At 43.5% G+C, this 27914-nt stretch overlaps 1 protein-coding gene and 1 long non-coding RNA gene across 3 annotated transcripts; both read right to left on the bottom strand.

The window, feature by feature from the left end:
• Nucleotides 1-341: 341 nt before the first annotated feature.
• LOC116943670 (coiled-coil domain-containing protein 142-like) lies at nucleotides 342-11524 on the bottom strand. Of its 2 annotated transcripts, XM_032956721.2 has the most exons (6): nucleotides 11283-11524; nucleotides 9641-9769; nucleotides 8445-8559; nucleotides 6542-6725; nucleotides 5620-5837; nucleotides 342-2498 (listed from the first exon to the last, which is right to left on the bottom strand). In XM_032956721.2, the coding sequence occupies exons 3-6, from the start codon at nucleotides 8482-8484 to the stop codon at nucleotides 2005-2007; spliced, it is 936 nt and encodes a 311-aa protein (XP_032812612.2). In that variant the 5' UTR covers nucleotides 8485-8559; nucleotides 9641-9769; nucleotides 11283-11524; the 3' UTR covers nucleotides 342-2004. The 2 variants fall into 2 exon arrangements, with proteins under 2 accessions (XP_032812612.2, XP_075923996.1); XM_076067881.1 differs by having other exon boundaries at nucleotides 9641-11524.
• Nucleotides 11525-16314: 4790 nt separating this feature from the next.
• LOC142925091 (uncharacterized) lies at nucleotides 16315-27630 on the bottom strand. Its single transcript, XR_012942194.1, has 3 exons — nucleotides 25850-27630; nucleotides 17501-17587; nucleotides 16315-16575 (listed from the first exon to the last, which is right to left on the bottom strand). It is a non-coding gene; the product is annotated as an uncharacterized LOC142925091 (long non-coding RNA).
• Nucleotides 27631-27914: the final 284 nt, after the last annotated feature.

Genomic DNA, 27914 nt, shown 5'->3' with positions numbered 1-27914 from the left:
ATTTCTCATAAGGTAAATTATTTTTAGAAATCATTTTTGTCCAACACGGCATTGTCCAAGCCCCTACATTCAGCAAGGTCTGCCTCTGCTGCAGTTTTGGTAATAAACCTGGGCTGGCTGAGACATTTATCTGGGTTTGGTCTCCAGTGGAAAAGGTGGCGACCCTAACCCATCCACCCATATTCCCTCCACATTTAGAAATATGCGTTCAGATTATTGCTATAATATTTTCACGTGATAAGCCACTTCGCTCAGCTATCATTTGTGCCCAGGTCACTTCTGAAAAATAGATAATAGTTCAGTATGCTTTACCTGGTAAAAATAAAATAGTAAAAAATATATAAACGCGCCAAAATAGTATTCTTTATTCATTTATTTCATCATAAAATGCACGAGTCATCGCTTATAGATATTTTTTTTAAGTAAAAAAGTCAATCTGAACAAATATGATGCTTTCTGATTGTGTAGGAACTGTGATAACCAGTGGTTTAAATTCACAACAGCGAGCAACAGGTAGCCGTTATGAATCCCTGTGCAAAAGTAATTTCACAATCACGCTTTTATTAAAAAAAATCTAGCAATAAGGCTAAGTAGTGTGAGTTTGATCTCTTAGCCATATGACGCAAATGGGACAAACCTAACCTCAAAAGGTCAAAACTAAGCCAAACGCCTAGGCTCTTCAACACACTGTTGACAGGAAAAATATTTCCAGGATCATCCCATGCATCAGAGATGGACAGCATGGTTTTATTTATGTTTACGTTTAAGCCATCGACATTCACCTACAATTAGTCTAGCATGCAGTCAGTATCAATTAGCAAATACACCTGGATGTCATTATAACGTGTTTGAATAGACTCAAAACACTCCTACAGTGCTATATAGCGCTATTAAGTAAATATTTAACAGTCCAGGGCCAAGGCCCGGAGCTCTGTGATTCTCCAGAAAAGGACCACAAATAGAGTCAGATTTTCCCAATATATATACAAAATTAGGTCGGACAACGAGGTATGGATGAAATTGGTGAGATAATTTTTCATTAGAGTGATCTGGTTTGACCCGCTGAGTTTTACCTGAGTACCAAAGTCATTTTACAGTGCCTTCGTTTCTCATGAGCCTGAGGAACTTACTTCTGCTGTTGTCTATAAAGTTCAGGTTACTCAGCCATCTGCCCCGTGTGTGTAGAATCTGGATAACGTTTCTCATCCCGGAATTTCCATATAGTTTTCTAGCACCACACCGTGTTCATTCTTGGGTGCTACACGTGAAAGACTATCCATCAATGGAGGAATTTAAAATCAATGTCCACGAAACACGGAGACGTACAACATACATTTTGTACATTGTTAGGACAAGTGCCTTTATCGAAGCACCAAATGAGGTGTGCAAGACACGTGAGTGGGGGGGGGGTGCACCACACGTAAATCACGTGTAGAATACCCACGTGCAGTGGCAGCAGGGTGCCTGTACACAACAACCATGCATGCAGGCTGTGCAGTTTAAGTGTTCTTCACTCGTGCACATGTATTTCCTCCAGACACTCAGGTTTCCCGCATACATACTAAAACAAAGTCATCAGGGTTAAATATGGCCAAGTAGTACACGCCACAGTCTAAGGCTTTGCTGAATAAAAAAAAGTCTAAAGTCAAGTCATGGGTCAAATCAAGCAAGCATGGGATTGTACTCAACTCTGATGATGGTCTTGAGCCAGTGTTGACAATTCTACATTCCCATGGTGGGGGCCAGTCTACCCATGGGACAATCACTGTTGAATTTTCACACAGTGGTGCTTATTTTATTTCCCCCCAGAGGAATGCTTGGCTGTGATGACCCCAGACTAGGATTTGACCTCATCACTTTCTTCTGTCAACTGCTTTTAACTTACCGCAGCACCACCTAGCTGAACTGTTTTGCGTTCACAATTAGTTGAAATCGACCACGTTACAGCACACATGAGCCGTGCGCCTTCTGGGCGTGCGCGAAACAGTAGCGCGCCAACGCGCATCACAAGGATTCAGCTCCCCTTGTGCAGCAGGGCAGCCGTGGCCAGCGCCACCTCCTGACTCCTCCACACAGCCTTAAGGCAAGCCACACCTCGGGGCAATACACGTCCTCGCCACTGGCCAGTGAGCGTTCGCTCCGCAATTGGGCGGGGCTTCTCACCGTGCTTCCATCAGAGTAACACCGTTGCGACAGCGTGCAGTGTTTAACCCTCTGGCCGTTTGGCTGAAGAACGTGCTGTCCACCTTGGTGGTTGACGTGACTAAAGATCTCTACTCCTACTCGGTTGGATGACGCTGATGATGGAAAGTGCCTTCCCTCCGTCTCACTGGTGGAGGTGTTAGTTCCATATCCTTGCTCCTTTCTTGGCTTCACGGCATCTGGGCTGGGTTGTGAAGGTTCGCTGGCCGGAGTGACCTGTGTGTCCACCGTGGAAAACTCCAGGTTCTCCAAGCCGAGGTCGCTGCTCATCTCCGGTGTGTCAATGCACGAACTACCTGCAATGGGGTCGTCATTGACACCATGCTCAACGTTTTATGAAGTTTAGGCAACGTATTATGTGAGTGGTATTTTGCCTTTATTTAGGCCAGGGGTCGTCAACCTTTCAGATAAGAAGAAGAGCCATTGTTTTTAGTTTTTTTTGTCTTTGACCAAATTAGTTCGAGAGCTGGATCACAAGCAGAGCGACTTGTACACAAACACAGCAGCAGGTATACAGAAGATAAAAAAACAAATTCTGACTTAAATAAACAAAACAGGTGATGGAATAAACTGCGTATATTTAGTTTTTTCCCCCCTTAGCTATTCTTTCACAATAATTTGACTGTACATGTGATCAAGATATTCCATAGTGACCAATTCCCTGCCATATTTAATCAATTATGTTTAAGATTTTTTTTACAAAAAACGGCTACCCGCTTGGGGGGCAGCCAAAGAGCCGCAAGGGGGGGGGGGAGCCAAAGAGCCACCGCATGCAGCCCCGGAGCCTCAGGTTTCCGACTCCCTAATTTAGGGCAAGGGGAAAAAAGTGCAGCCTTGAAATTGCTTCCTCGTGCCACTGCAATGGCCCTCTATAGAGGGAACTCGAGTTCCTGGCAATAGCATAGTCTGGCCTACCAGTTCGACGATCGAGTGCTCTGGCCTACCAGTTGGGCGATAGAGTGCTCTGGCCTACCAGTTGGGCGATAGAGTGCTCTGGCCTACCAGTTGGGTGATAGAGTGCTCTGGCCTACCAGTTGGGTGATAGAGTGCTCTGGCCTACCAGTTGGGTGATAGAGTGCTCTGGCCTACCAGTTGGGTGATAGAGTGCTCTGGCCTACCAGTTGGGCGATAGAGTGCACTGGCCTACCAGTTGGGTAATAAAGTGCTCTGGCTTACTAGTTGCACACTCTGCCCGATGTCTTGGAAGAGATGGGAGTAACCCGCACTTTACCCCACTGCTCACACTGATTGACTGCTGTTATCCATTTATACTGCTGGGTTACAGAGTGTCTAAATCAGTGGTTCTTTGCTGCAGCCTTGCACCGCTTTGGTTCTCAATCATAAAAAAGTATGTTAATAAATACATATGTTTGATGAAACAACGTAGTTGTACTTATGTGCTCATGCTTTATTTGTTTCGATGATTTGCATTCTAAAAAAATCTGGCATGTCTCACACCCCCAGAAAAGACATCTCGCACTCCAAGGGGGGTGCGTGCACCCGAGGTTAAGAATCAGTGGTGTAGATCCTGCTCCTTGCTATCAGGAGGTTGTGAGTTTAAATGCAAGTGATGGATTGACTCAGCCCTTCATGCCTATAAGGTTGATACAATGAATACTGTAGCACTTTCTGGGAAGTCAACAATGATTGTCCAATGGATGGGCTCATCACTGCCATATAAATGTAGAATTTACACCATGCCCCAAAGAAGATATTTACACCCATGTTCGTTTGAGCAGAAAACAACGTTTGATTTTGACTTTGTTTTGCAGAAGACGAAGTTGAAATCACAAAAAATCGTTCCTGCAGAAACATCTGTGACTGAGATATTGTCAGGGTAATCGAGTTTTCAGGTCCTTACGGCGTACACCCGTTTGAATAGGAGCAAAAATAAATTGTCAATTTTGACTTAAACCTTTCGTGACTGCAGGAATTTACGGTAAAGTCACGTAGATAGGTTCAAATAACCTATCTCCGTGACTTGAACCTATCTACGTGACTTTACCAAAAGACCCAAATAATATAAATTGTCAATTTGTTTGTGTTTCTCCCTTGTGATGGGACTTGGTAGGATGAACGTTGAGATTTATAAGGGTACTGGGTGATCAATAAGGTCTGAGTTGGTCTGTAAAAAGGTAGCCACTGATAAAAAGGGTTGACTGGTATGAAGTCGGATTAATATGAGATAAACGTCTTTCCAGGTAGACATTGTTTTCTTTAAGTAATTTTATTTAACAATTCATTGGTCGTGTGTGGTGAAATAACGTGTCGGAACTTTCACCACTTCCAAAACAAAATCTCGCCAGTGTTGAAGAGTAGACGAGGGACTATAGAGGGGATCTCTAGAGCTCCCTCTAGTGTTGTCCCTTCCGCCAGCAGTGACATGAGCTAGCAATTTCAGGGCTGTACCTTGACCTTTCATTCAATCGATCGTTTCCTATTGAATGCACGACTATAATCAGAAAACAAATGATACTGATTCCGGAGTATTATAAGTGCAGACAATGTATCCGTCATATATCTATCTCTTATTGCTTAGTCAAGGTGTGAAGGTTCCTTGATTCTCCATGCAATGAAGGGAGTAATCGTCCCTTGCAGAACCGTGTTGCCGTCTAATTGAAACGTGTCAAATGATGCTGTTGATTTCACCATTGCTGTGGGATTATTATTTTTAAACAACTCAATCCAATTGTTTCATATAGTAGTTTGCTTGCGTTAATATAGAAGTACCTTCAGTTTAAGTTGGTTGTATTAATCTATAATTAATATTGAAGCCTCTCAGGTTTTCAATATAATGTTTCGTTACTTATTTTATGTTCGTGTAATTTTTGTGAAGCGCCTTGAGTTACAGGAGAACATTAGATGCTATCGGTATTTGTTTACGCGGGTAATATATATTCAACCTTCAGCTGTTTTACAAGACTGACTGACGGAGGACCTTGGTGACAAAAATGGGAATTTTCAGCCGTGAATAAATCAAAACGTTCACAGACCGAGTAGCAAACAACTTTTGGGTGGAGAACAACATTAAAGTCATGCACCACTCAAGCCACACGGCGAATTAGAACAACAATTCGCGTGAGGTTCGCTAACCATGTGTGCAAAAGCAGGGATATCTTAAATCAAGGAATGAGTTTTAAAAAAGCCAGGGAAGGGCAGGGCAGGGCTGTCCATAGGGAGGGGGGGTGGGGCCTGGGGCAAACTTCACCGTGTGCCCCACCCCCGATGTCTTCAAACTAAGTATTACATCTGACACAGTGACATCGAAGGGTGTTGCCTGGTGCAATCGCCTCGATTATGCCATATCCTAGGGACGGCTCTGGGCAATTGATGGATTTAACACAGGGTGTGAATGTGTGTGATGTGTGGTAGGTCTTCCTTTTGCAAGGGGTGCTTTGCAAAGACTGCGGCACTCACAGCAGCGGCCACCGAGCAGATGTGCGGCGGCCATCTCCGAACGGGTCGGAGGGCGCCGCGGCTGCCGGAGGAGACAGCGCACGGCCTCCTCCGCCTGGAGGAAGATGGGCAGCGCCAAGACCTGACCACAGGGTACGGGGCCCAGGGCGCAGGCCTCGGAGGCCACGAAGTCGCGAACGGCCCACAAGTCTTGGCCCAGCTGCAGACCTCCCTGCACACTGGTGGAACACCACACTTTTGGTTTATCATTGGTGCCAGTCGGACGGAATGTCGAGATGTCTGCTCTCCTCTCAGTAGCGGTGTTGACGAAAGCTCGTTTTGTTTTTAATGAAGCCCCGCTACTTGAAGTATAGGTTCACCAAAACAGACGATTGGGATCTGTACTGTGTATGTTACGACAACAAATAGGTAGAGGTGCAGTAATGCAATTGCTTGTTCACACCACTTCTGGCGGTAGGGCCTCTACTTGCGGGAAATTAAGACAGCCTGTCTATAGGGTATTTGGCCTACTCTTCCAGACTGGCCAGACCTCTGTGAAGAGAGGTGGGAGTACTCACACTTTACCTTATCTGAAACATAAAAAAAACTTATTTTACCAGCTCTTTTTCAGAAGCAACCTGGCCACAAATGATTGCTCAACGAAGTGGCTTATCAAGCGAAAATGTATAGCAGCCAAATACTCTAAACAGGTGATGTTGCTTCTAAATGTGGAGGGAAAACCCGAAGGACCCAGAAAAACATCCACGTGATCACAGGGCGAGAGAATGTGCAAACTCAGGGTCGGGATGGAACCCATGATCTGCTGTATACCAGGCGAGGTAATTAACATCTCACCACTGTGGCCCCCGTGGTGAGATGTTGGCCAGACACCTCCAGCTGACCATCCCACAAATCCGATCCCTCCCAGTTATTCCGCCGCTACCTGAAGACAATTCTGCTGCGCACAATGTGCTCCATCCAGGCGTGCAGCAGGGCGGAGCAGGCGAGGCCCATGGGCTGCGCCTGTCTGTCGGCCTCCAGCGGCCGAAGAGCCTCGGCCACCGGTTGCAGCACGGTGGCTACCAGGGCCAGCATGTACGCACTGGGCCCCTCCGCACACCCAGCACCTATGGACGTGCGAAGCGCTCAGTTCCGCAATGCGGTTACGGGTTGTACCGTGCATTGAACAACAGAAAGGTAAAAGTGGACTTTATCTGTATGGTATTCCCTCGTTATTCACGAACTTGCTGTCCGCGATTTTGGCTGTCCACGAATTCCACCTGGAACTCTACATGACTGCATCGAGAGAGAGGAGAGCGAGACAGAAAGTGATGAGATAAAGTGACGAGAGAGAATGTGATGCGAGAAAGTTTTGAGATAAAGTGATGAGATAAACTGATGAGATAAAGTGATGAGCTAAAAAGATGAGTGAGATAGAGAGAGAAAACTTCTCAAAGCTCTCGAAGCATTTGCAGACATTGCACGTACGACATTAATAAGGCCAACATAATTTTACACACAATTTACGATTCATGAGCATCCTCGGAATGTACATTATCCCTCGCGAATAACGAGGAGATACTGTACTGGTTTTGCCTTGTCATTTTGGTGACCGAGGTCACTGTTGCAAATGAGTCTCTATCCTGGTCATGTTAATCTTTCTTTTCTTTTGGTGAAAACTATAGTGTCCAGAAGGAAAAAAAAAAGCATACAGCACGGATTTTTACTGGCTACACTGCTACCGTAGGACTTCTGCTACACTTGCAGCTGTTTAATGAATGTGTAGTGACGCAGATCAGAGACAGTAATACTTTTTTTATTTAACAAGCACCATCGGGATAATACACACCCTACGTGGGTGCACACTATTATAATTAAGACCGTCTATTGTCAGCAGCACTACTTAGAATAGTTGGTAGGCTGTCTGACTAACACCACCCCGGGATGGTGAAGACGGAGACGACGACGAGGAGATGGTGACGAGATGTTGATGACGAAAATCTTGAACAGCACGACGGGGATCCTCCTTCCAGCAACAGGCCTGAGCTCCTGCTCAGGGCATCCTCTTATACTCCCAGCATGGCCTTGCTCCGCCCTGGCCACGCCCCCCTTCTGGAACCTACTAGCCGGTTCCCGGGGCTTCCTGATGGGGCCCTTCTATGACCTTTCCCCTAGATGCCCCCCTCTGTATATATGTTGGCATGCTGACGCGAGTACTGCCGTTCACGGCAGTTACCCTCTTCCGCCAGCAGCCAGCGCTATACCACTACAAATGTAATGGTCTCTACGTGATTCAATCTATTAAAGACTTGTGCCACCACACCCAGTCATTTTCTTTCACAGCAATGGGAAGTGTGGTTTAATTACAGAAGTGGACCAATATTTATATTTGGGATTTGTGCTACAGCGCCCACATACTATATGCCCTACTCTTGTGGCCAATATCATTGCAACCGTCCATATCTGTGTTGCAGCACAGGCCACATTGATCACGTGGGCGGCTGAAGGAACCCAAACACTGCAAAATCTGTCAAAAATTATTGGGTGTTTCACTGCGACCGCAATGTTCTATGACTTTCAGTATTGACTCTCAACTTGCTCCTGTGTTCTGAACATTGCATGTTAATGCTGTGTAAAACATCCTTTGCTATTAAAACTCAACGTTTGCCCAAGAGGCAGCACGTATGGATGTATGTTGCATTTCTTTCGCACCGTGCATAGCCAACTGTGCTAATCAGAGGTGCGGGGTAAGGACAACAAACTAATTTAAAAAAGCAGCTCTAAAGCAATTTGTTTTCAATCTAGGTTTAGCATGACACAAGCATAGAGTCATTGTGGACCCTTACTGAGATCGCTGCTGATCCTCCACTGCCTTCGGTCTGGCATGGTCTGGTCCAATGTCTCCCGAGACAGCTTTGTGCAGTCGATCACAAAGTGCCGGAGGGCTTCATCCAACACGGCCTGGAAGACATGTAAGTGCAGGACATTGTATGTGAAAAAGCATGGGGCTGAATTGACCTCTTGCATCTCCCACGGTTATCCAGAGGGTCTGACTCAATGTTCATTCAAAACCCTCAGGAGGTTTTTGTTGCTGGAATGTGAATCCGAATTGTGATGGCTTTCTTTTAAATGGCATTGCTCATGGGGCATGTATTTGTTGTATTTGTATGCAGTAATTCTCGCTTTTTTCGAGTTTTATCCCAATGTACAGTATATAACATATCTAGGTCTTGCTTATGAATATTTTTTGTATTGCTACAGCGCTCATGGTCAATAGACTTCAGCTTATATTTGCGCTTTATGATATGAACATAATAAAAACCAAGAATTAAACTTGGAAATATTATTTAAATTGCTTTAACATTAAAATATCTCTGTAGCACTGCTCTTGTTCTCAGTCCTGTAAACTGCAGTTATATAGCAATGGGATGTTAATAAGTTAATTGTAATCCACAGCCCGTTTCAATCCACTGTTGGAGGAATGCCTCCCTATGCTTTGTCAATCATCGTGGTTACATGACCATATTTCACCATGTTGGTCAGTGCGGGTTGATGAAAGGAGCGGGCAGACATAATTCTCAGCCATGCCACAGTGTGCTATGAATTGCGTGACCTGAGTTCAATTCCCAGCGGCTGGGACTTGGAACTTCGGTCACCCGGTTCAACTCACCCGGTGCACTGTGCCACACCACTGCACCGCACCGCGTTGGCCCCAGTGGGCCTTTGTATCGTTCAAAATTAATTATGTAGACTTTATGGAGGCACTTGTAAAGGTGATTCTGCTTAAAGGTTTCACATTTTGGTGTATAGCCCTAGTTTTGACAGATTTTGGAAATTTTTGTTAAATTGTCAATCACTTTTAAAATCACTGGTTAAATAGAACCAACTTTAAATTCGTTTTTTATTTTAAATATGAAACAATAATTTAGTTTGGAAAAAAAAACAGCCATTCCAATTTATTCAAATATAAATAATGACAACAAAAACGTGAACAATGATTAGTTTTACAATAAAACAAAAAAAATTGCGTCACCACGTTTACCCGCAAATGTGTTGTTGATCGTTGTAGCTGCTGAATAATCCTCTGTGACGTTTGCTGCTGCTGCCTTTCAAAAGCCTCACACGTGGCTTCAGCCAGGGACAGAAACTCTGCACTCACTTCTATGAAGTCCTAGAACACAGTGCAACACGACATCAGCCAGCTGCGTAATGTTGAACACTGCGCCACAGCATCAGCCTAAGTTATGTTGAGGTCCGTATGTATACAATTCCCTAACAATTTGCTGCGTATGTTTGTATGTATGTTTAAATTATATTACACCGTACGTAGTCAAGCGTGCTAATCAGAGGTTCGGGGGGGGGGGGGGGGGAAGGAAAACAAACTAAATGCAAAGTACGAATGTGCTACATATGTATTTTTTTCAAATTGTTATGATGTATCATCATCATTACAATCTATGGGCAGATAGCCCATTTGTTTCCACTTTCCTCCATCTTGTGCCAATATGCTCAAGTGGTGCCACTCTTCTTACGAGCATATTCTTCTTACGTCGTCGTCAAGCCATTCTCTGTGAGATCTTCATCTCTTTCCGATTCCTTCCTTTTTCCGAACAACACACTTTTCATACTCTTTGTTTCGGTAAAGTCACGTAGTTAGAAATAAAATAAAAACAAATCACGACGTTTCGATTGCAACACAAGCAATCATAATCAGGTGGGAAAACCACAGCAATATTTTTTTGCTGAAGTGGGAGAGGGATGACGTGGTAAAAGGTTATATAGGTAAGAGAGGGGGGAGGGGCAAGAGGGGAGAGAGAGGGGGGTGTGGGGTAGGGGGAGGGGAGCGTTGCGTAGACGCTCGGGGAGGGACGTGAAGCTGGACGGGGGGAAGTGGGCTGGGCTGGAAGTGGGAGGCCGAGAGAGCTGGGGATGTACAGGAATGGCTTTAAGTACAGTATTAACAACGATTTGTATATTTTTATGTCACTAAATTACAGTGACAAACATAACACGAAGTATGATTTACATTGCAAAAATCTGTTTATTAATGATCTATATTTTATTCCATAAAGAAATTGACATGTGTAATCGTATAAAAAACATTAACTGCTGCAATATCTCTTCTGAGAATAATCACAACTTTTGAAATGTTTTTTTTAGAGCCTGACAGCTCCCACATCAATTATATTCTAAAAGACTGCCTGTAAACACACTGCACGTGGCTAAGTGAAGCTACACCCGACAAAGACTACAAATTCAGAAGAAATGTTTTAAAACACCCTCGTTTGCTCATCTATGGCAAATATCTGATTCAACTGTTGTCGAAATATCTGTTTTTTGTTGTTTCAAATGTGGTGACCCATGCCAACCAACCACACACTCACTGGCCTAAATGTCGGGTTGTTGGATCTTGATGAGATCACATGTGTGAAAAACCCAGATGCAGCGGTATAAAAGTTCCTGCAGGAAGTGGCATAACAGCAAGTTGTGTTTTGGCCTATTTGTGCAGAGTTTGAGGACCCAATTCATGAAACTATTTTTTCCAAAGACTCCCACTACTATATTTGACAGAATGAAGGCCATTTATGCGGAAACAGACCCTTTTCACACTTTAGGAACAAGAACATTATTATGCAGTGAAGTTAGTTCTTAAGTAAAATTGGTTTAAGACATTAAGTGCATACCTTGAGATCGCCCTGTGTGATTAGGAAAAATCTCTGTAGGGACCAAGTAGCCAGAAAACGGGAAGCTTGCGTTGACAGCCAATGGGACGCAGACGTCAGTGTGGCGACCGCTCGCTCAGTGATGCCCCGCAGGACTGGTTCACTGGCAACTGGAGCGTGTTCGCGACTGGTGAAGCTTTCTAGAGGAAGCAAAAAAATACCTTTGTGAGGTGAACAGTGCAGCACCTATTGCAATTTAAAAGTTTCAAATACCACCGTTAATGTCGATGTTGCCTGTTTTGAACCGGAGGAATTATTCTTAGTTTGGAAAAGGAGTATTAAGCCCAATTAGAAAACGATAAGAGGGATGATCTGGTTATTTGATGATTGTGGACAGGGCTGCACATTTCTCTATAACTCAGGAACATGAAACTTCCATTCACCATGCTGTAGTGGCATTCTCATTTACACAGCGATAACATTTTTACTTAGCAACTTTGTTTGGCAACGTTCTTCAGAAATGGGATGTGAAACCCTGGCACATTGACCCATAAGCAACCGCACTGCGGGCCACCACTTACAAAACTGTACTTGCAGCCCATTACACTGTGTAACAATTAAAAAAAATGTTCCTGGGTAGTAAGTTTATTTCCTAACTGGTTATGCATCAAAAGTACAGAAAATGGCTATTATTCCCCACAAACTTTGCTTTTGTGACCAGGACATTGATATTTTGAAATTTACCTATTTTCCAGAACATTCCAGATATATTCAGTGCTGAGTAAACTTGGAGTAACTTCTAGAACATTCTAGAACTTTCCAGTAATAAAAATAGTAGTATAAATACAGGGGCCTTAAGCCCACCAGTTCAGTTTAGTTCCAGCTGCCTAAGTGGATACAAATCTGCATTTTTCGGAGATGGCATCAAGAGGCTGCAAGCATCTGACGGACGCATTTTGCTATGTCTGTGGCCAATTTATCAAGACAAGAGCGAAAGTACTCTGTGGAAGCATCTGCTAAGATGTGTGAGGCCTACAAGACAAACCCTGGGCACATTGCACCTGCGAGCACTGCAAAAACACAGGAAGGTAAGATGGACAATTTTTGCACGGAATTTTACGTTATAAAATTTGTTAAAACTTTTTAAAATTGAAAAGGTTTTTAATTTTAAAATGTTTTACAATTTTTTAATGTTATTGAAAAAAGATATCATTCAAAAGAAAGGTTTTTGGGTTAGATCGCGTTATTTATAAATGTGTCGTAACCCTCCACCACCCGACACGGCCAATCGGCAAAAAAAAAAGTGTCACGTTGACAAAAGACAAATAGTTCACTACTTTAGCTCACCGGTGTGTTGAAGAGTGAATCCACAACATTTACAGTTTGAGTACGACGTTTCGCTGGTAATTACATCCAGCTTCATTGGGCAATTCGCCAGAATGGTAAAGCCCTCGCTTGCTCCTGGTCTTAAATAGAGCAGCAGGGTGATGTCATCATGTAACTAATTTCAGGTGCAGTGATTTGAGGCGGAGGGGGGGGGTATTGTAATTATATAATCGATTGGTAATCAGTCAATGGTAATGATTAGTAATGAGTTGTAGATTAGTAATTATTTGTAATGTGTGTTATTGTGATTATATGCTACGTTAGTAATCCGTTAATTAGTATGTGTTTCCCCTATAAGGAATTGTAATATGTATTATTTAATAATACGCTTCCAAGCCACACTAAGCCTGTAGCTGTCAGAGCGATTATAGTTATTTCTATTCCTCTCAATTTCAATGGATTCTCTAATTAGTCTTTGCAGTAATAATTAGTTTTACACAACACTTCAACGTTATCAAAATCAATTGAGTGTCCTTGTTGACAAGCATGTTCTCCCACTGCCGACAGTTGTGTTTGAGATAATTTAATATTTCTTTGATGTTCTTTTAGTCTTATGCTGACGTTACGTCCCGTCTGTCCAATATAGCATCTGCCACATAAACAATTAATCTGATATACACCTTCTGTTGATAATTTAGGTAATGCGTCTTTAGTGCAAGATACTAGTTTTTGAATTTTGTGTACTGTACCAAATCTTACTGTAATGTTTTGCTTTTGCAAAACACGGGCTAATTTGTCAGTTACTCCTGAGATATATGGATTTTTTATTGTTTTAACAATCTGATCGCTTTCAGCAGTATTGCTTTGCAATCGTGATTTGGCATTCAGTGCTCTGTTAATTTGAACATTATTGTAGCCATTCTGTCGTAGTGCTTCTTTAACGTGTTTGATCTCTCTCAGTAGACTTTCACCATCTGACACTGTTTTAGCCCTATGTATGAGCGTCTTGATAAGAGAGGATTTCTGAGCTGGATGATGATGCAAAATATATCATCAAAAATGTGAAAATATCTTTCACATTAGTCATGGGTGAACTAAATGTATTTTTGTAGGATGGTACAGAGGGGAAAAGAGCCATGAAGTTCGCTATCCCAAGAATTTGGCAGGAACCCATTGACCACTCACGCAAATGCTACTTCTGCATGGTGGACCCTTCCAAACGTCGGACTGGCAAGAATGCACCTGCTATCACGTATCCGGACCTTCCTTCATCCATCGCCCCGGTGCCACACTGCCATGAGCTACCTGTACCCACTCCTCCGGAGAGAGGGCAGCCATCTTTAGAAGAGAGCAGCAAGTCAGAGAGCGAGGAAGACCTAGATCCAGATGACAATTTCAGAGGTGGAGCTGAGGTGAGAAACCCATACTACCCCAACCAAAAAGACCTCAACGGCTTGATCAGAGATCTTGGTCTGTCCAAGTCCAATGCCGAGCTTTTGACATAGAGGCTCAAGCAGTGGAACTTGTTGGATGAAAGTGTGCAAGTCGCAGATCAGAGGAAGTGTCACCAACCTTTTTGCAGCTTCTTCACCCGTCAAGATGGGCTCTGCTTCTGCCATAATGTGACCAGTCTGTTCGAGGCAATCGGAATTGCCTATAACCAGAATGACTGGCACCTCTTCATTGGCAGCTCATCCAGGAGCCTCAAAGCCGTGCTGCTTCATAATGGTAACAAGTACCCATCTCTTCCTCTGGCTCACTCGGTGCACCTCAAAGAGGATTACAACAGCATCAAGACCTTGCGGGATGCCTTGAAGTATGATGAATATGGCTGAGAGGTCATCAGAGACTTCAAAATGGTGGCATTCCTGATGGGTCTACAAGGCGGTTTTACCAAGATTCCCTGATATCTTTGCCTTTGGGACATCAGATACCAGGGCGCACTACCATAGGCAGGATTGGCCACAGCGGACCGAGTTCTCTGTGGGGAGGAACAACGTCAAGTGGGAGCCACTGGTGGACCCCCGGAAGTTGCTGATGCCACTACTGCACATCAAATTTGGCCTTATGAAACCATTTGTCAGAGCTGTAGATAAGGAGTCGGCAGCCTTCAAGTACCTTCAAGACTTCTTCCTTAAGCTGTCTGAGGCAAAGGTCAAAGCCGGTGTCTTCATCAGACCACAGATGAAGAAGATCCTGGAGTGCATTGAATTCCCCAAGAAGCTCACTAGTAAGGAGAACGCGGCTTGAGACAGCTTTGTCACAGTGGTTCATGGCTTCCTGGGCAATCACAACATCGAAAACTATGTGGAGCTGGTTGAGAACTATGGCACAATGGGCTGTAGGATGTCCCTCAAAGTCCATATCCTTGATGCTCATCTTGATCAATTCAAGGAGAACATGGGAGCATACTCAGAGGAGCAAGGCGAGCGCTTCCACCAAGATATACTGGACTTTGAACGGCCATATCAAGGACAGTATAACGAGAACATGATGGAAGACTACATTTGGGGGCTGATTTGTGAAAGTGATTTACAGTATAATCCTAAATCTTGAAAAACTACTCACTTCTAAATATTTTGTACTAATTTTTGTATTACTTTAGTATATTGACATGTTAATTTTGATTCATATGTTTTTTAATCTGACTTTACGTGAACGAAAAGACACAAATTCACCCGTTTTCTCATTGAAAATAGGTAAATTTCAAAATATCACTGTCCTGGTCACAAAAGCAAAGTTTATGGGGAACAATAGCCATTTTTCTATACTTTTCTAGATTTGAAGCTTTCGTGACTGCAAGGATCCATACTCTTTGGTTCTATTCGGTAAAGTCACGTAGGTAAAAAAATAAAACAACAAAAATCACGACGTTTTGGCAACAACACAAGCGGCCTTCATTAGGTGAAGGGACCAGACTATCTCCAGGACAGCGCTGGAGTGAACACAGCTAAGCTCAGACCACGACCTTTAAGCTGTGTGAGATGAATCAAGGTGCCTTGACAAAGGAATTAGCATAAAAATTAGCATTTAATTGGCGGACTTAGCATGATGAAAGGTGAACATGTGCAGGTCGGCGAGGGGGGGAGGTGTGAAAAGGGAAGGGAAGGGATGCTGCGAAAGTTTGGGGTACCACTACTTGAAAAAATATACTGTACCATTGAAAATTAGTTTAATGTTTGGTTCGATTTAGAACATCTTTCCAATGGTTGCTTAATTTGAAACCATCTTCTCGGTTGAAATTGTGGCTGTGTTTGTAAATCTGAATTGCCTCGTGAACAAATCTCTGATAAAACCCCTATACTTATTGAGCATAAGCAATTACGAAATAATACTTACTACCCACGAACAAAAATTGTGTTACATAGTGAATTATCAAACTGCTGCTGAATGAGGCCTCCTCCAGGCCAGGTTGGTCATGGAGGTTATTTATTTGTTCGCCATGTTCATCAGTGCGGGTTAGTGAAGTGGGAGGCCCAGGACCTGTTCAGGTATCACACTACTAGTGTGTTAGCCATGGCCGGGGATTGAACTCAGGTGGACTAGGTTCAAAACGTGGTATGCTAACCGCCACAACCCTACGTAAGGTACAAATAAATAATGTGTCCCCATTCTCATGAATATTGGGCAGAATTCATCTCCATTGGGGGACCTTAGCCAGTAGTATAAATTACAAATTGTTGTAGGAATCATTCTATAGCACAAACGATCGTTGGCTTCTCACAAGGTGGTACTCATTTTATACAACCTAAAATAGTGATAGCCTGAGTTGATGATCATCTGAGTTTATTCATGAGCAGACTTATTGCTTGTGAGTCAGTGGGGTGAAGTAAGATAATATAATGAATTTGTTACTTGCCCATCACAGATCGAAGAGGAAGCAAAGATTGATGGAACATCCTGGCCGTTCTGGTTCTGCAGACACCGGCTCCCTCATCATCCAGGGAATGGCGATTGCTCAAGGTTGAGCCCAGAGCTTGACAAAACTCTATACTCCACCGAAACACATAGATAATGATGATCACATTTATAATTCCCCGCATTGCCAGGGCTGCTCAACTGAATGCAGAAGCCACTTAAATTGCTTTCATATTTCCCAAATTGTCATAGCCTCATAAACAAATCGGTCTAAAGGAGAGAAAAAAAACCTCGGGGAGCTCCAGAACTGTATAACAGCCTGACATGGCAGTGCTATTGGTGTTGTATGGGAGCGGTAGTGCTGCGCTACAAATCCGGCGACCCGAGTTCAATTCCTGCTCACAGCCAACACAAGTGACGATTATCTGAATCGATCCTGGGCCTCCCCTAGATCGACTCAGCCTCAACTGAGTGCCTGGTGCGATGTGTAAACATCGCCAATGGGGAGACAAAGGCCGCCGGGCGTGGTGCTGGCCACCCACCCCCTTGTGCACCGTGCCGGCCTTCATAGGTATTCGCTAACAATACTTGACCCAACAGTCTGTTAAAGCTATACAAGCTATCATTGTCTTTGTATGGATAGAAAGATCACTCATAAAAACGTGGAAATTGTACGACTGGCTCATGACGAAAGCTATGCACCAATTTGATATTTTTTGGTTTGCCTCGGCTAGTATAAAAGAGATCAGCAGACATCTGTTTTGAATTTAAATTGGAGTTTAATCTTCATTTTTTTTACTTTAATTGCGTGAATTAACAACCCAAAAAAACCCCTCGAACTAGAAACGATGGACAGGGACATCAGTTATGTGGTTCAATTCATTTTTGCTCACAGTCTCTTACTGATAAAGCAGCGGCTCCCGTTTCCTGCAAGTGAAGTTCCTCATCGCCACTGTACACAATTTATTATAGTTGCGTAACGCCTGCATTATTCAGATCAACCACACCCCCAACGTTTGAACGTTCAGAGATGATTGACACGTGGCAATGTTTACCTGTGTCCCAGCACGTAATGGCAAGCCAAGCTTGCGCGTATGCGGAGAGGGCTTGTAAACAGTTCCGACACTCCAAGTGCAAATCCTCTGCGCAATAAAATTTGCCAGGAAGTGAGACAACTCGATTTTAAAAAAGACATAGAGATATAAATAGGCATTTCTAAGTAGGATTGCTTTAAATGTAGGGTACAAATAAGTAAATTTTTATTTAAAGCTTTCGTGACTGCAGGGATTCATATTCTTGGTTCTTTCGGTAAAGTCACGTAGAAGCGAAATAATAAAATAATAAAAATAGAAAACAATAAAATTCTCACGACGTTTCGACTGCAACACAAGCAATCATCATCAGGTGTGAAAAACCACAGCAAGAAAATTTGAAAAGAGTGTTTTTTTTAACGTTAGCACTACGGAGAGCGATTTGGCAGTTTGAAAGTGGGGGAGTAGATAGTAGAGACGATGGGATGAAGGCGTGTATCTACTTTATGTATTTTTGGTAAGCCGTATAATCTTGGTGGCCTGGCAGCAGAAGAACCTTCTTAGCAATCATTGGAAGGATTTGATAACCATTTCGGGTCTTAATTGATTTTTCACGCTTACGGTGGCTTTCAGACCGCATCCATTATTTTCGTCTCCCCCTCCTCTTTTCCGAACATAGATGGACTCGTCCACCTGAATAACTGCCAAATCGCTCTCCGTGGTGCTAACGTTAAAAAAACGCCACTTTTTTCAAAATTTCTTGCTGTGGTTTTCACACCTGATGATGATTGCTTGTGTTGCAGTCGAAATGTCGTGAGAATTTTATTGTTTTATATTTTATTATTTTATTGTTTCCCTTCTACGTGACTTTACCGAAAGAACCAAGAATACAAATAAGTGTATTTGGCTGTGCTTTGTCTAGAGAATTAAGCTGTTCTAATCATAGAGGTGACATTGGGGATAATACTATGTTAGATTACGTAAAGATTCGTTTGTTTGTATTTCGTTAAGTTGACAACAGCCGTCTACAGGGAGGATTTGCCGTGTTTGTTTCACACTTAACTTTTAATTTAGCAAACTTTGGAAGGACGTAATCAACCAGGCGACACGTTAACTGTGTGCTAACCGACTCTCTGGGTTGCATTGCATTACACTTCCTAATTTTACGAAACTTGCTTTCTCCGTACTTGTTTGCAAGTCGATTGTCTCTCCTCCGCCCGCTATGGGCAGGAATTCACACAACTCTATCATTGTTTTCGACCCCAAAGCCCCCCCCCCTCTGCCCCACCCCCTCTCTCTATTTAAGGCCTCGACACAGAGGTGTTGTCTTTCTGTGTGTCTAAGTGTGTGTCCCTCTCTGTGTGTCTCTGTGTGTTCTCTCTCTACTTGTGTGCCTGTCTATGTGTCTCCGTGTCTGTGTTTTGTCTCTCTCTCAAATTGAGCATTCTTTGGAAGAACGTAATCAACCAGGCTATGCGTTAATTGTGTGTTGACCGACTCTCTGTGTTGCATTGCATTACATTTCCAAATTTTACTAGGTACGTTTGATAAAATGTTTTCTCTTTCGATTTAAAGCTTTCGTGACTGCAGGGATTCATCTTCTTGGTTTTTTCGGTAAAGTCACGTAGAATGGAAATAAAATAATGAAAATAAAACATAATAAAATAAAATTCTCACAAGGTTTCGGCCACAACACAAGTATCCTTCTTCAGGTGAAGAAACAGGACTGTCCAGAAGACAGCGCTTGAGTGAATACTGCCAAGCATGGACAACGTCTTTTAAGCTGTGTGGGAGTAATTAACATATGAATTAGCATGTTAATATGAGGGACAAGCTTCGGAACGGAGGAGGGGAGGGGAGGTAAAAAAAAAGAAGAAAACAGCCACGGTGCACTGCTCTGTCCTGTTTTGCGTTATAACTATGCTATAAACAGGACTACTATACAATACAATATTATACCTTCCAATCTAAACTACATGGTATAATATCATATCCTTAGACAAATTCCACCTTTGAATTATACAATGCGTTACTATACACTACCCTATACTTTAGACTATAAAATATTAGACTTGTAATATTATACTGTGTCTTATTCTATCAATCCTACTCTATACCACACTGCTGTATATTCACGATACAATTACGATACTATATTTTGCCTTATGAATAATGTTAAACATTACAATGTTATACTATTTATTATTATGCAACATGCTATAAACCATACCATTCACTGTCGTGAAGAAAGGTATTAAGAGGCAGTGCCAGTGAATGGACTGCGGTCTGAAGGTCACCGTAAAATACAATCAATTAAGAACCGAAATGGTTTATAACATCTTTCAAATGGTTACTAAGCCAGAATCCATCTTCTCGGTTGAAATTGTCTCTGTGTTTGTATATGTGGATGGCTTCATGAACGAATCTCTCATGGTAGCCGGATGGTTTGCAGAGAACCTCCGTCTTGGAGAAGTCAATGTCATGTCAGCCCACTGAATTATAACAGTGATCTGCCACGGCTGAGGAGTTCGTCCTACCGTGTTTAAGTCTGCTTTATGTTCACGGATGCGGTCCGAGATATGTCGTTTGGTTTCTCCAATGTAGCTGCTACCACAGAGGCAACTTAGTTTGGAAACGCCCGGGTACTGTATGTCTGGAACCACATCTTTTACAGACGGAACCAGATCACGGAATTTATGTACTGTGTTGAATCGGACCTGGATTTTGTGTTTATTCATGATTTTGGAGATATTTTTTGTGACCCCCGCAATGTAGGGTAGGGTGATGGTTTTGAATGGCTCCTCAAGAGGATCCTTTTTCATGACTGGAGTGATGGCTTTGCGGATTGTGTAGTCGGAGTAACCATTAGCCTTGAGAGCTTGTGTACGTGCTTGAGTTCACTGGCATTGTGTTCCTGTTCGGAAATGCATTGGGCTCTATGGTATAGAGTCTTGATGAGGGAGTTCTTCTGGGATGGATGGTGGTGGGAATCCGGTTTTAAGTAATCATCTGTATGGGTAGCTTTCCTGTAGACAGAGTGGCTCATTGAACCATCAGGTCTCCTTTTAATTAGGACATCCAAAAAGGGTAGCTTGCCATCTTTTTCGACTTCCATGGTAAATCTGATGGCTGGGTGTATGGAATTGATGTGGTCGAGGAATTGGTCTAGAGCAGGCCGGCCATGTGGCCAGATGACAAAAGTGTCATCCACGTACCTCTTCCATAAGATCGGGTGTAGAGTAGCAGTCTGGATGGCGTCTGTTTCAAATTTCTCCATGAACACGTTGGCTACAACCGGAGATAGGGGGAGCCCATTGGGGTGCCCTCAGTTTGTTTGTAGAAAGTTCCATTCCAGGTGAAGTATGTGTTGGTTAAGCAGTGTCTCACCAGGGGGGGTATATCAGTATGCAGTCCTTGATGAACCAAGTCTTCAATGATTGCGATGGTGTCAAGTACAGGAACTTTGGTGAATAAGGAAACCACATCAAAACTGACAAGCAGGTCGTCTGGGGACAGGGAAATACCCTTGATTGTCGATACCAGGTGAGTAGAGTTTAGTACCGCAGAGGTGGTTTTTCCAGTAAAAGGTCGCAGGATATCAGACAGAAAACGAGCCAGTTTGTAGGTGAGGAAGTTGATAGTGGAGACGATGGGATGAAGGGGTGTATCTTCTTTATGTATCTTTGGAAGGCCATATAATCTTGGTTCCAACGAGAACTGTTTGGTTTGATCAATTAATGCTGTTGAAACGTCGTGATAATTTTATTTTATTATGTTTTATTTGTATTATTTTATTTCCATTCTACGTAACTTTACCGAAAGAACCAAGAAGATGAATCCCTACAGTCACGAAAGCTTTAAATCGAAATTTAACCGCCTCTACGGGGAGGGATTCCACATAACCTTAAGATCCTTCAACAAACTCCGGGATAAGAAGACTCAGCTAATCGAGTCTCTCACCTTTCTAAAGAGATGTCGCGACTCTAAGGTAATACCAACCGCATTTACACTAACCTCTGCTGCTGTAACTTATTTTAATGCAAAACGAATTCTAGCTAGAACTAGCTTAGCTCTTATCTCAGAAAAAATCAGACTTACGCACACAGAACTAGATCAGTTGGACAATAAACTCTACAAATCACACTTATCATTGACGGCAACAATGTCCACATCGGATTGGGAACATGTAGACAATATGACTGCCTCTTCAGCTACCACTATGTCGACCAAATGTCAGGACAATTTGATTTCCAAATTCAACCGCTTTTCCAACAAGAAATCGGACCCACACACCGAAAAGCTAGACGTTAACAAAGTCGTAATTAATCGCAGTGACAGTTCTATTTCTGATAGTCTGAAAGCCGTTTTAGCTAAAGGGCTAAACTTTGCAGTCACACCTAGACACATACCAGGTAATGATATCATTGCCCATGTCGACGTGGCACTTAAGGGCCTGAGTCACATCGCTGCAGACCGTGCAAGATCTGAAATCGCTGCAACCCTCAAAAACGCTAAGATGCCACCTAGCAACATCAGCAAGGATGAGCGCTTTGAATTATGTCAATTAAAAAAGAGAGATGACATTGTCATCCTCTCAGCCGACAAGGGCAATGCCACTGTCATCATGGACAAAATAGAATATACCAACAAAATCCAGGAACTACTCAACGATGGCAGCTATACAAAAATAAGAAGAGACCCCACCAACAGCCTGGTTACTAAAACCAACAAAATAATTTCTGATTCAACAGCATTAATTGATCAAACCAAACAGTTCTCCTTGAAACCTTCTGCGGCCAGACCACCAAGATTATATGGCCTTCCAAATATACATAAAGAAGATACACCCGTTCGTCCCATCGTCTCCACTATCAACTCCCCCACCTACAAACTGGCTCGTTTTCTGTCTGATATCCTGCGACCTTTTACTGGAAAAAACACCTCTGCGGTACTAAATTCTACTCACCTGGTATCGACAATCAAAGGCATTTCCCTGTCCCCAGACGACCTGCTTGTCAGTTTTGATGTGGTTTCCTTATTCACCAAAGGTCCTGTACCTGACACCATCGCAATCATTGAGGACTTTGTTCATCAAGGACTGTATACTGATGTACCCCCCTGGTGAGACACTGCTTAACCAACACATACTTCACCTGGAATGGAACTTTCTACAAACAAACTGAGGGCACCCCAATGGGCTCCCCCCTATCTCCGGTTGTAGCCAACGTGTTCATGGAGAAATTTGAAACTGACGCCATCTAGACTGCCACTCTGCACCCAACCTTATGGAAGAGGTACGTGGATGACACTTTTGTCATCTGGCCACATGGCCGGCCTGCTCTAGACCAATTCCTCGACCACATCAATTCCATACACCCAGCCATCAGATTTACCATGGAAGTCGAAAAAGATGGCAGGCTACCCTTTTTGGATGTCCTAATTAAAAGGAGACCTGATGGTTCAATGAGCCACTCTGTCTACAGGAAATCTACCCATACGGATGCTTACTTAAAACCGGATTCCCACCACCATCCATCCCAGAAGAACTCCCTCATGAAGACTATACCATAGAGCCCAATGCATTTCCGACCAGGAACACATTGCCAGTGAACTCTAGCACGTACACCATGCTCTCAAGGCTAATGGTTACTCCGACTACACAATCCGCAAAGCCATCACACCAGTCATCACCTTACCCTACATTGTAGGGGTCACGAAAAAGATCTCCAAAATCCTGAATAAACACAAGATCCAGGTCCGATTCAACACAGTACATAAACTCCGTGATCTGGTTCCGTCTGTAAAAGATGTGGTTCCAGACATACAGTACCCGGGCATTTACAAACTAAGTTGCCTCTGTGGTAGCAGCTACATTGGAGAAACCAAACGACATATCTCAGACCGCATCCGTGAACATGAAGCAGACTCGAAACACGGTTGGACGAACTCCTCAGCCGTGGCAGATCACTGTTATAATTCAGTGGGCTCAAATGACATTGACTTCTCCAAGACGGAGGTTCTCTGCAAGCCATCTGGCTACCATGAGAGATTCGTTCATGAGGCCATCCACATATACAAACACAGAGACAATTTCAACGGAGAAGATGGATTCTGGCTTAGTAACCATTGGAAAGATGTTATAAACCATTTCTGTTCTTAATTGATTGTATTTTATGGTGACCTTCAGACCACAGTCCATTCGCTGGCACTGCCTCTTAATACCTTTCACACGACGGTCAATGGTATGGTTTATAGCATGTTGTATAATAATGAATAGTATAACATTGTAATGTTTAACAGAATTCTTAAGGCAATATATAGTATCGTAATAGTAAAGTGAATATACAGCAGTGTGGTATACAGTAGGGTTGATAGAATAAGACACAGTGTAATATTACAAGTCTAATATTTTATAGTCTAAAGTATAGGGTAGTGTATAGTAACGCATTGTATAATTCAAAGTTGGAATTTGTCAATGGACATGATATTATACCATGTAATTTAGATTGGAAGGTATAATATTGTATTGTATAGTAGTCCTGTTTATAGCATAGTTATAACGCAACACAGGACAGAGCAGCTCACCGTGGCTGTTTTCTTCTTTTTTTTACCCCCCCCCTCCTCTTTTCCGAAGCTTGTCTCTCATATTAACATGCTAGTTCATATGTTAATTCCTCCCACACAGCTTAAAAGACGCTGTCCATGCTTAGCAGTGTTCACTCAAGCGCTGTCTTCTAGACTGTCCTGTTTCTTCACCTGAAGAAGGCTACTTGTGTTGTGGCCGAAACGTCGTGAGAATTTTATTTTATTATGTTTTATTTTTATTATTATGTTTCCATTCTACGTGACTTTTCCGAAAGAACCAAGAAGATGTGTTTTCTCTGTCTCTTTGTGTCCTCGTCTTCTTCCTCTATCATTTCCTGCAGTCACGAAAGCTCCAAATTTCTCACTGACATGCTAATTTCTCTACCCCCCCCTCTCTCTCTACCCCCCTCTCTCTCTATTTAAGACCTCGACACAGAGGCGTTGCTGCTCTGTGTGCCTATGTGTGTATCTCTCTCTCTGTGTCTCTGTGTTATCTCTCACTGCTAATGTCTCTGTCTATGTGTCTCCGTGTCTGATAATACTTGATGTTTTCTTTCTACTGTGACTTTACCGAAAGAACCAGAGTAATAACTGCCCTGTTCATCACAACATCGCAATACAACTATAGTGGCTTCATTCACTTTCACCCGCAGATGCAAACAGTGATGAGTCTTGTGCAAAGTCTACGGAGGGAGCGGATGCAGTGTTTCTGTTTATCTACGCCGTGTGTGTGGTTCATTATCACTTAAGAATGAACGTTAATCGCCCCGTTAACATAGACTCATGGGCATGTAGCATTCCAGCTGTAGAATCCATTCACTCTATTGACAAACCACAAAGCAAATAAACTCGTTGCAATGTTTACATTGGGCTCTCAACTAAAGAGATCTACGTTATACAATACACAATTGTAATTAAATTACAATTCAAACATTTCAAATATGACAAAAACAACCTTATAAAATTCGCAATCTTTAAAAAGGGGATTTTGAATGAGTTATAACAAAAATTGGTTTCGTCTTTTTGCACAATTTATTTTGATTATGCTATTGATGTCAGAGGAGTGCAATAATTTTTTTCTTACAGAATGAGTCATGGAAACGAACTTAATGCAGCGATATCTCTAAGATCCCTTCAAGAGACATCAAGTTAACACAGGTGGGGAACAGAACATTCACACCCACTTTGTTCATCATATGATAGTAAAAACAAATATCTACATATATAGAAGGGAAATTAGTGAATATGTGTGTCTGTTCGAGATGTTTAGCATACTTCCCAACTTGCAACAAACTTTAAATTTGACATGTGGGTAGCTTCCAGACTGTACACAATGCAAAACGTAGAAAAATAGACTTTTGTATTTGGGGGGGGGGGGCGCAATAATGGTTATATTTTGCACGGCAAGTGAGCGGTGACGTCACATGTGATGTCACCCGCATGCGGCAGCGTTACGCAGTGTGCCTGCTGACGCCACGCATCCCCCCCCCTCACCCTCCGCGTAGGCCGTGTATTAATCCAAGACAAGTCTCGGGCGAAGCCGGGTAGTAAAGTTAGTATTTGATAAAAAGTTGTGGAGCTGGAATTTAATCAAATTAAATGCAGAACCAAAGTTTCCATCATTTTTGTTGTTGTGTAGTCATTGGTGACTGAAGTGAGACCATTAACTCATGACAGATGCAGGTTTAATCACAGGTGGCTGTTAGGACTCAAATCCAGTATCGGGGCACTCTGAAACATACACAAGCTTTAAAAATACATTTAGTAAAAATATAACTATTTACTGACCTTGCCTGCTTGCCTTCTGGAGGTCTTCAACCAGGGTGGACACCACAGAGGCAGGGTGGTAGGGGAGATATCCCAGACTCTCACCACAACTGTGGCTTTTGACTGGAACCAGTGAGAAGAGACATTCCACGAGACTCCACGACAGTGCATGCCACAACCATTGCTGGTATTGCCAGGCCAAGTGTTTCCCGTCTCTCAGTGCCATGGCACGAGCAGTGTCTGCCACCTTACCTTGGTCCACTGCTTGGCTGCGTGATTCAAAGTGGCTATCATCGTTACTGTTAATCCATTTTGCACCCCTTATGCTTGTGTATGACTGTTGTGTCTTTCGAAAGTCAGAATGAGCAAATGGAAGGTTTGTGACGCATGTAAGATTTGGCAAAATATTGCGAATGAAATCATATTCGTACAAAAACTGCTGTTTAAGGACACGAACAATGCCTGGTGCTTTCTCGGAAGAATCAACAGTTTTACTCTTGAAAGCCGCACTGTCATTGGAAATCATCTGGCCTAATGTTGCCTGATTACTATCAGAGCTAGAAAAGCTTTTCAAATTATGACAGTCTCCTTCTGGATTGTCTCTTGAACCAACGATTTTGAGCGTTTTCCCCGTTTTAAAAGCGGTCTTAACTTGTGAGATTGTGTCGTGCAGAATCCGCGCGCACGTTGATGCACGTTCGTTTGCCAGGGTCTTGAGAATCCTTTCCATGGAGAAAACTTTCACATCAATCTCTAAATTCTGCAGACAGTGTCCATGAGCATTGCCCGGCAGGTCATAAACACAAACCTTCTTGTAAATTAAGCAATCAAAAATGTCGCTAGCCTTTAACTCCAGCACCGTTTTGTTAAACTCCGCAATGGATTTGCAGACATCGTTTTCCAACGTGACCTGAGGGCATATGGCAAGAAGGCATAATCTGGTGCTCAGCAATTTCTCCATGCAAGTCAATCCCTGCAGTGCCTGCTTGGCCAAAGGGAAAATTTCAAAGCAGCACATCAGCCGAGGCAGAATGCTGCAGGTCCAACTGTCCATCACTCCAGGGCAGCTTGCGGCCATCTGCACGCGAGTCGGCACGTCCAAGTCGCTCGTCGCACTCCGGCAAAGCCCGCTCCACTGAGCTGAGAAATCCATCAGCTCCTGGGTGAGTCCGTTCAGCAGTCGGGCTCGCGGTTGGCACTGCTCGGGTGGCGTCCTGCTGCTGGCCTGCAGCTGGGCACGCAGGGCGCGGAGCCCTTTCCGCTCGCAGCCCAGTAGCCCGGCCGCCCGGCGCGCAAACGCGGAGGCGGCGGCCAAGCACCGAACGCGGTCCCTCGCGAGCAGCAGCCGCGAGTGGCGCTCGGCGAGACCGCGGAGCCTCCCGCGGAGCCTCCCGACAGCGGCGAAACCAGGGTGGCGACCAAATACTCCTCCCGCAGCCTCGCCGGCGTTCGCTGCACGTTGACAGCTTCTGCGTGCACCGTGACCAAGAAAGCAATGTACACCCTGTGGGCACGTAGGGTCCTCTCGCGACGTATGTTGAACTTCTTTCACACCGTACGTATCCAACCGTGCTCATTAGAGGTGTAAGGAATGGCCAAATTAACTACAATTAAACGATGGGTGTCGCAGCCTCTCATTGTATAAACAGGGGGCAAGCGCTAAAGCTGACTGCATGATAGACAGTTTAACACGCAGCAGGCTTTCACGACCAATATCATCCATAATAGAGGTTTTTTGGGTTAAATATGTAAATGCGTCATTAAAACCTGCCACCACCCGGCACAGCCAACTAGTAATGTACGTTGACCCATTAATCCCCCCCCCCCCCCCCCACTTTGCGCAAGAGCGGAGAAGCGTGGTCACCACATCTACGCTTCTATATAAAAAACGAAACAGCTGGACTTCACAAATCTGGCTGTCGCCTGATGAAGCTAGTAGTTGTAATTACTGGCGAAACGTGGTACTCAGATTGTAAATGTTGTGGCTTGGCTCTCCAACACACCGGTGTAGCTGTACTAGTGACAATTTGCCACATTATTTTTACATGACAACCCTTACTAGTTGGCTGTGTCGGGTGGTGGCAAG

Source organism: Petromyzon marinus, chromosome 18 (assembly GCF_048934315.1).
Source record: "Petromyzon marinus isolate PM22_M1 ecotype Great Lakes invasive population chromosome 18, UKy_Petmar_22M1.pri1.0, whole genome shotgun sequence".
NCBI lineage: Eukaryota > Metazoa > Chordata > Hyperoartia > Petromyzontiformes > Petromyzontidae > Petromyzon > Petromyzon marinus.
Note: the sequence above shows the minus strand (reverse complement) of the source record. Positions and strands in the feature narration are given on the sequence as shown.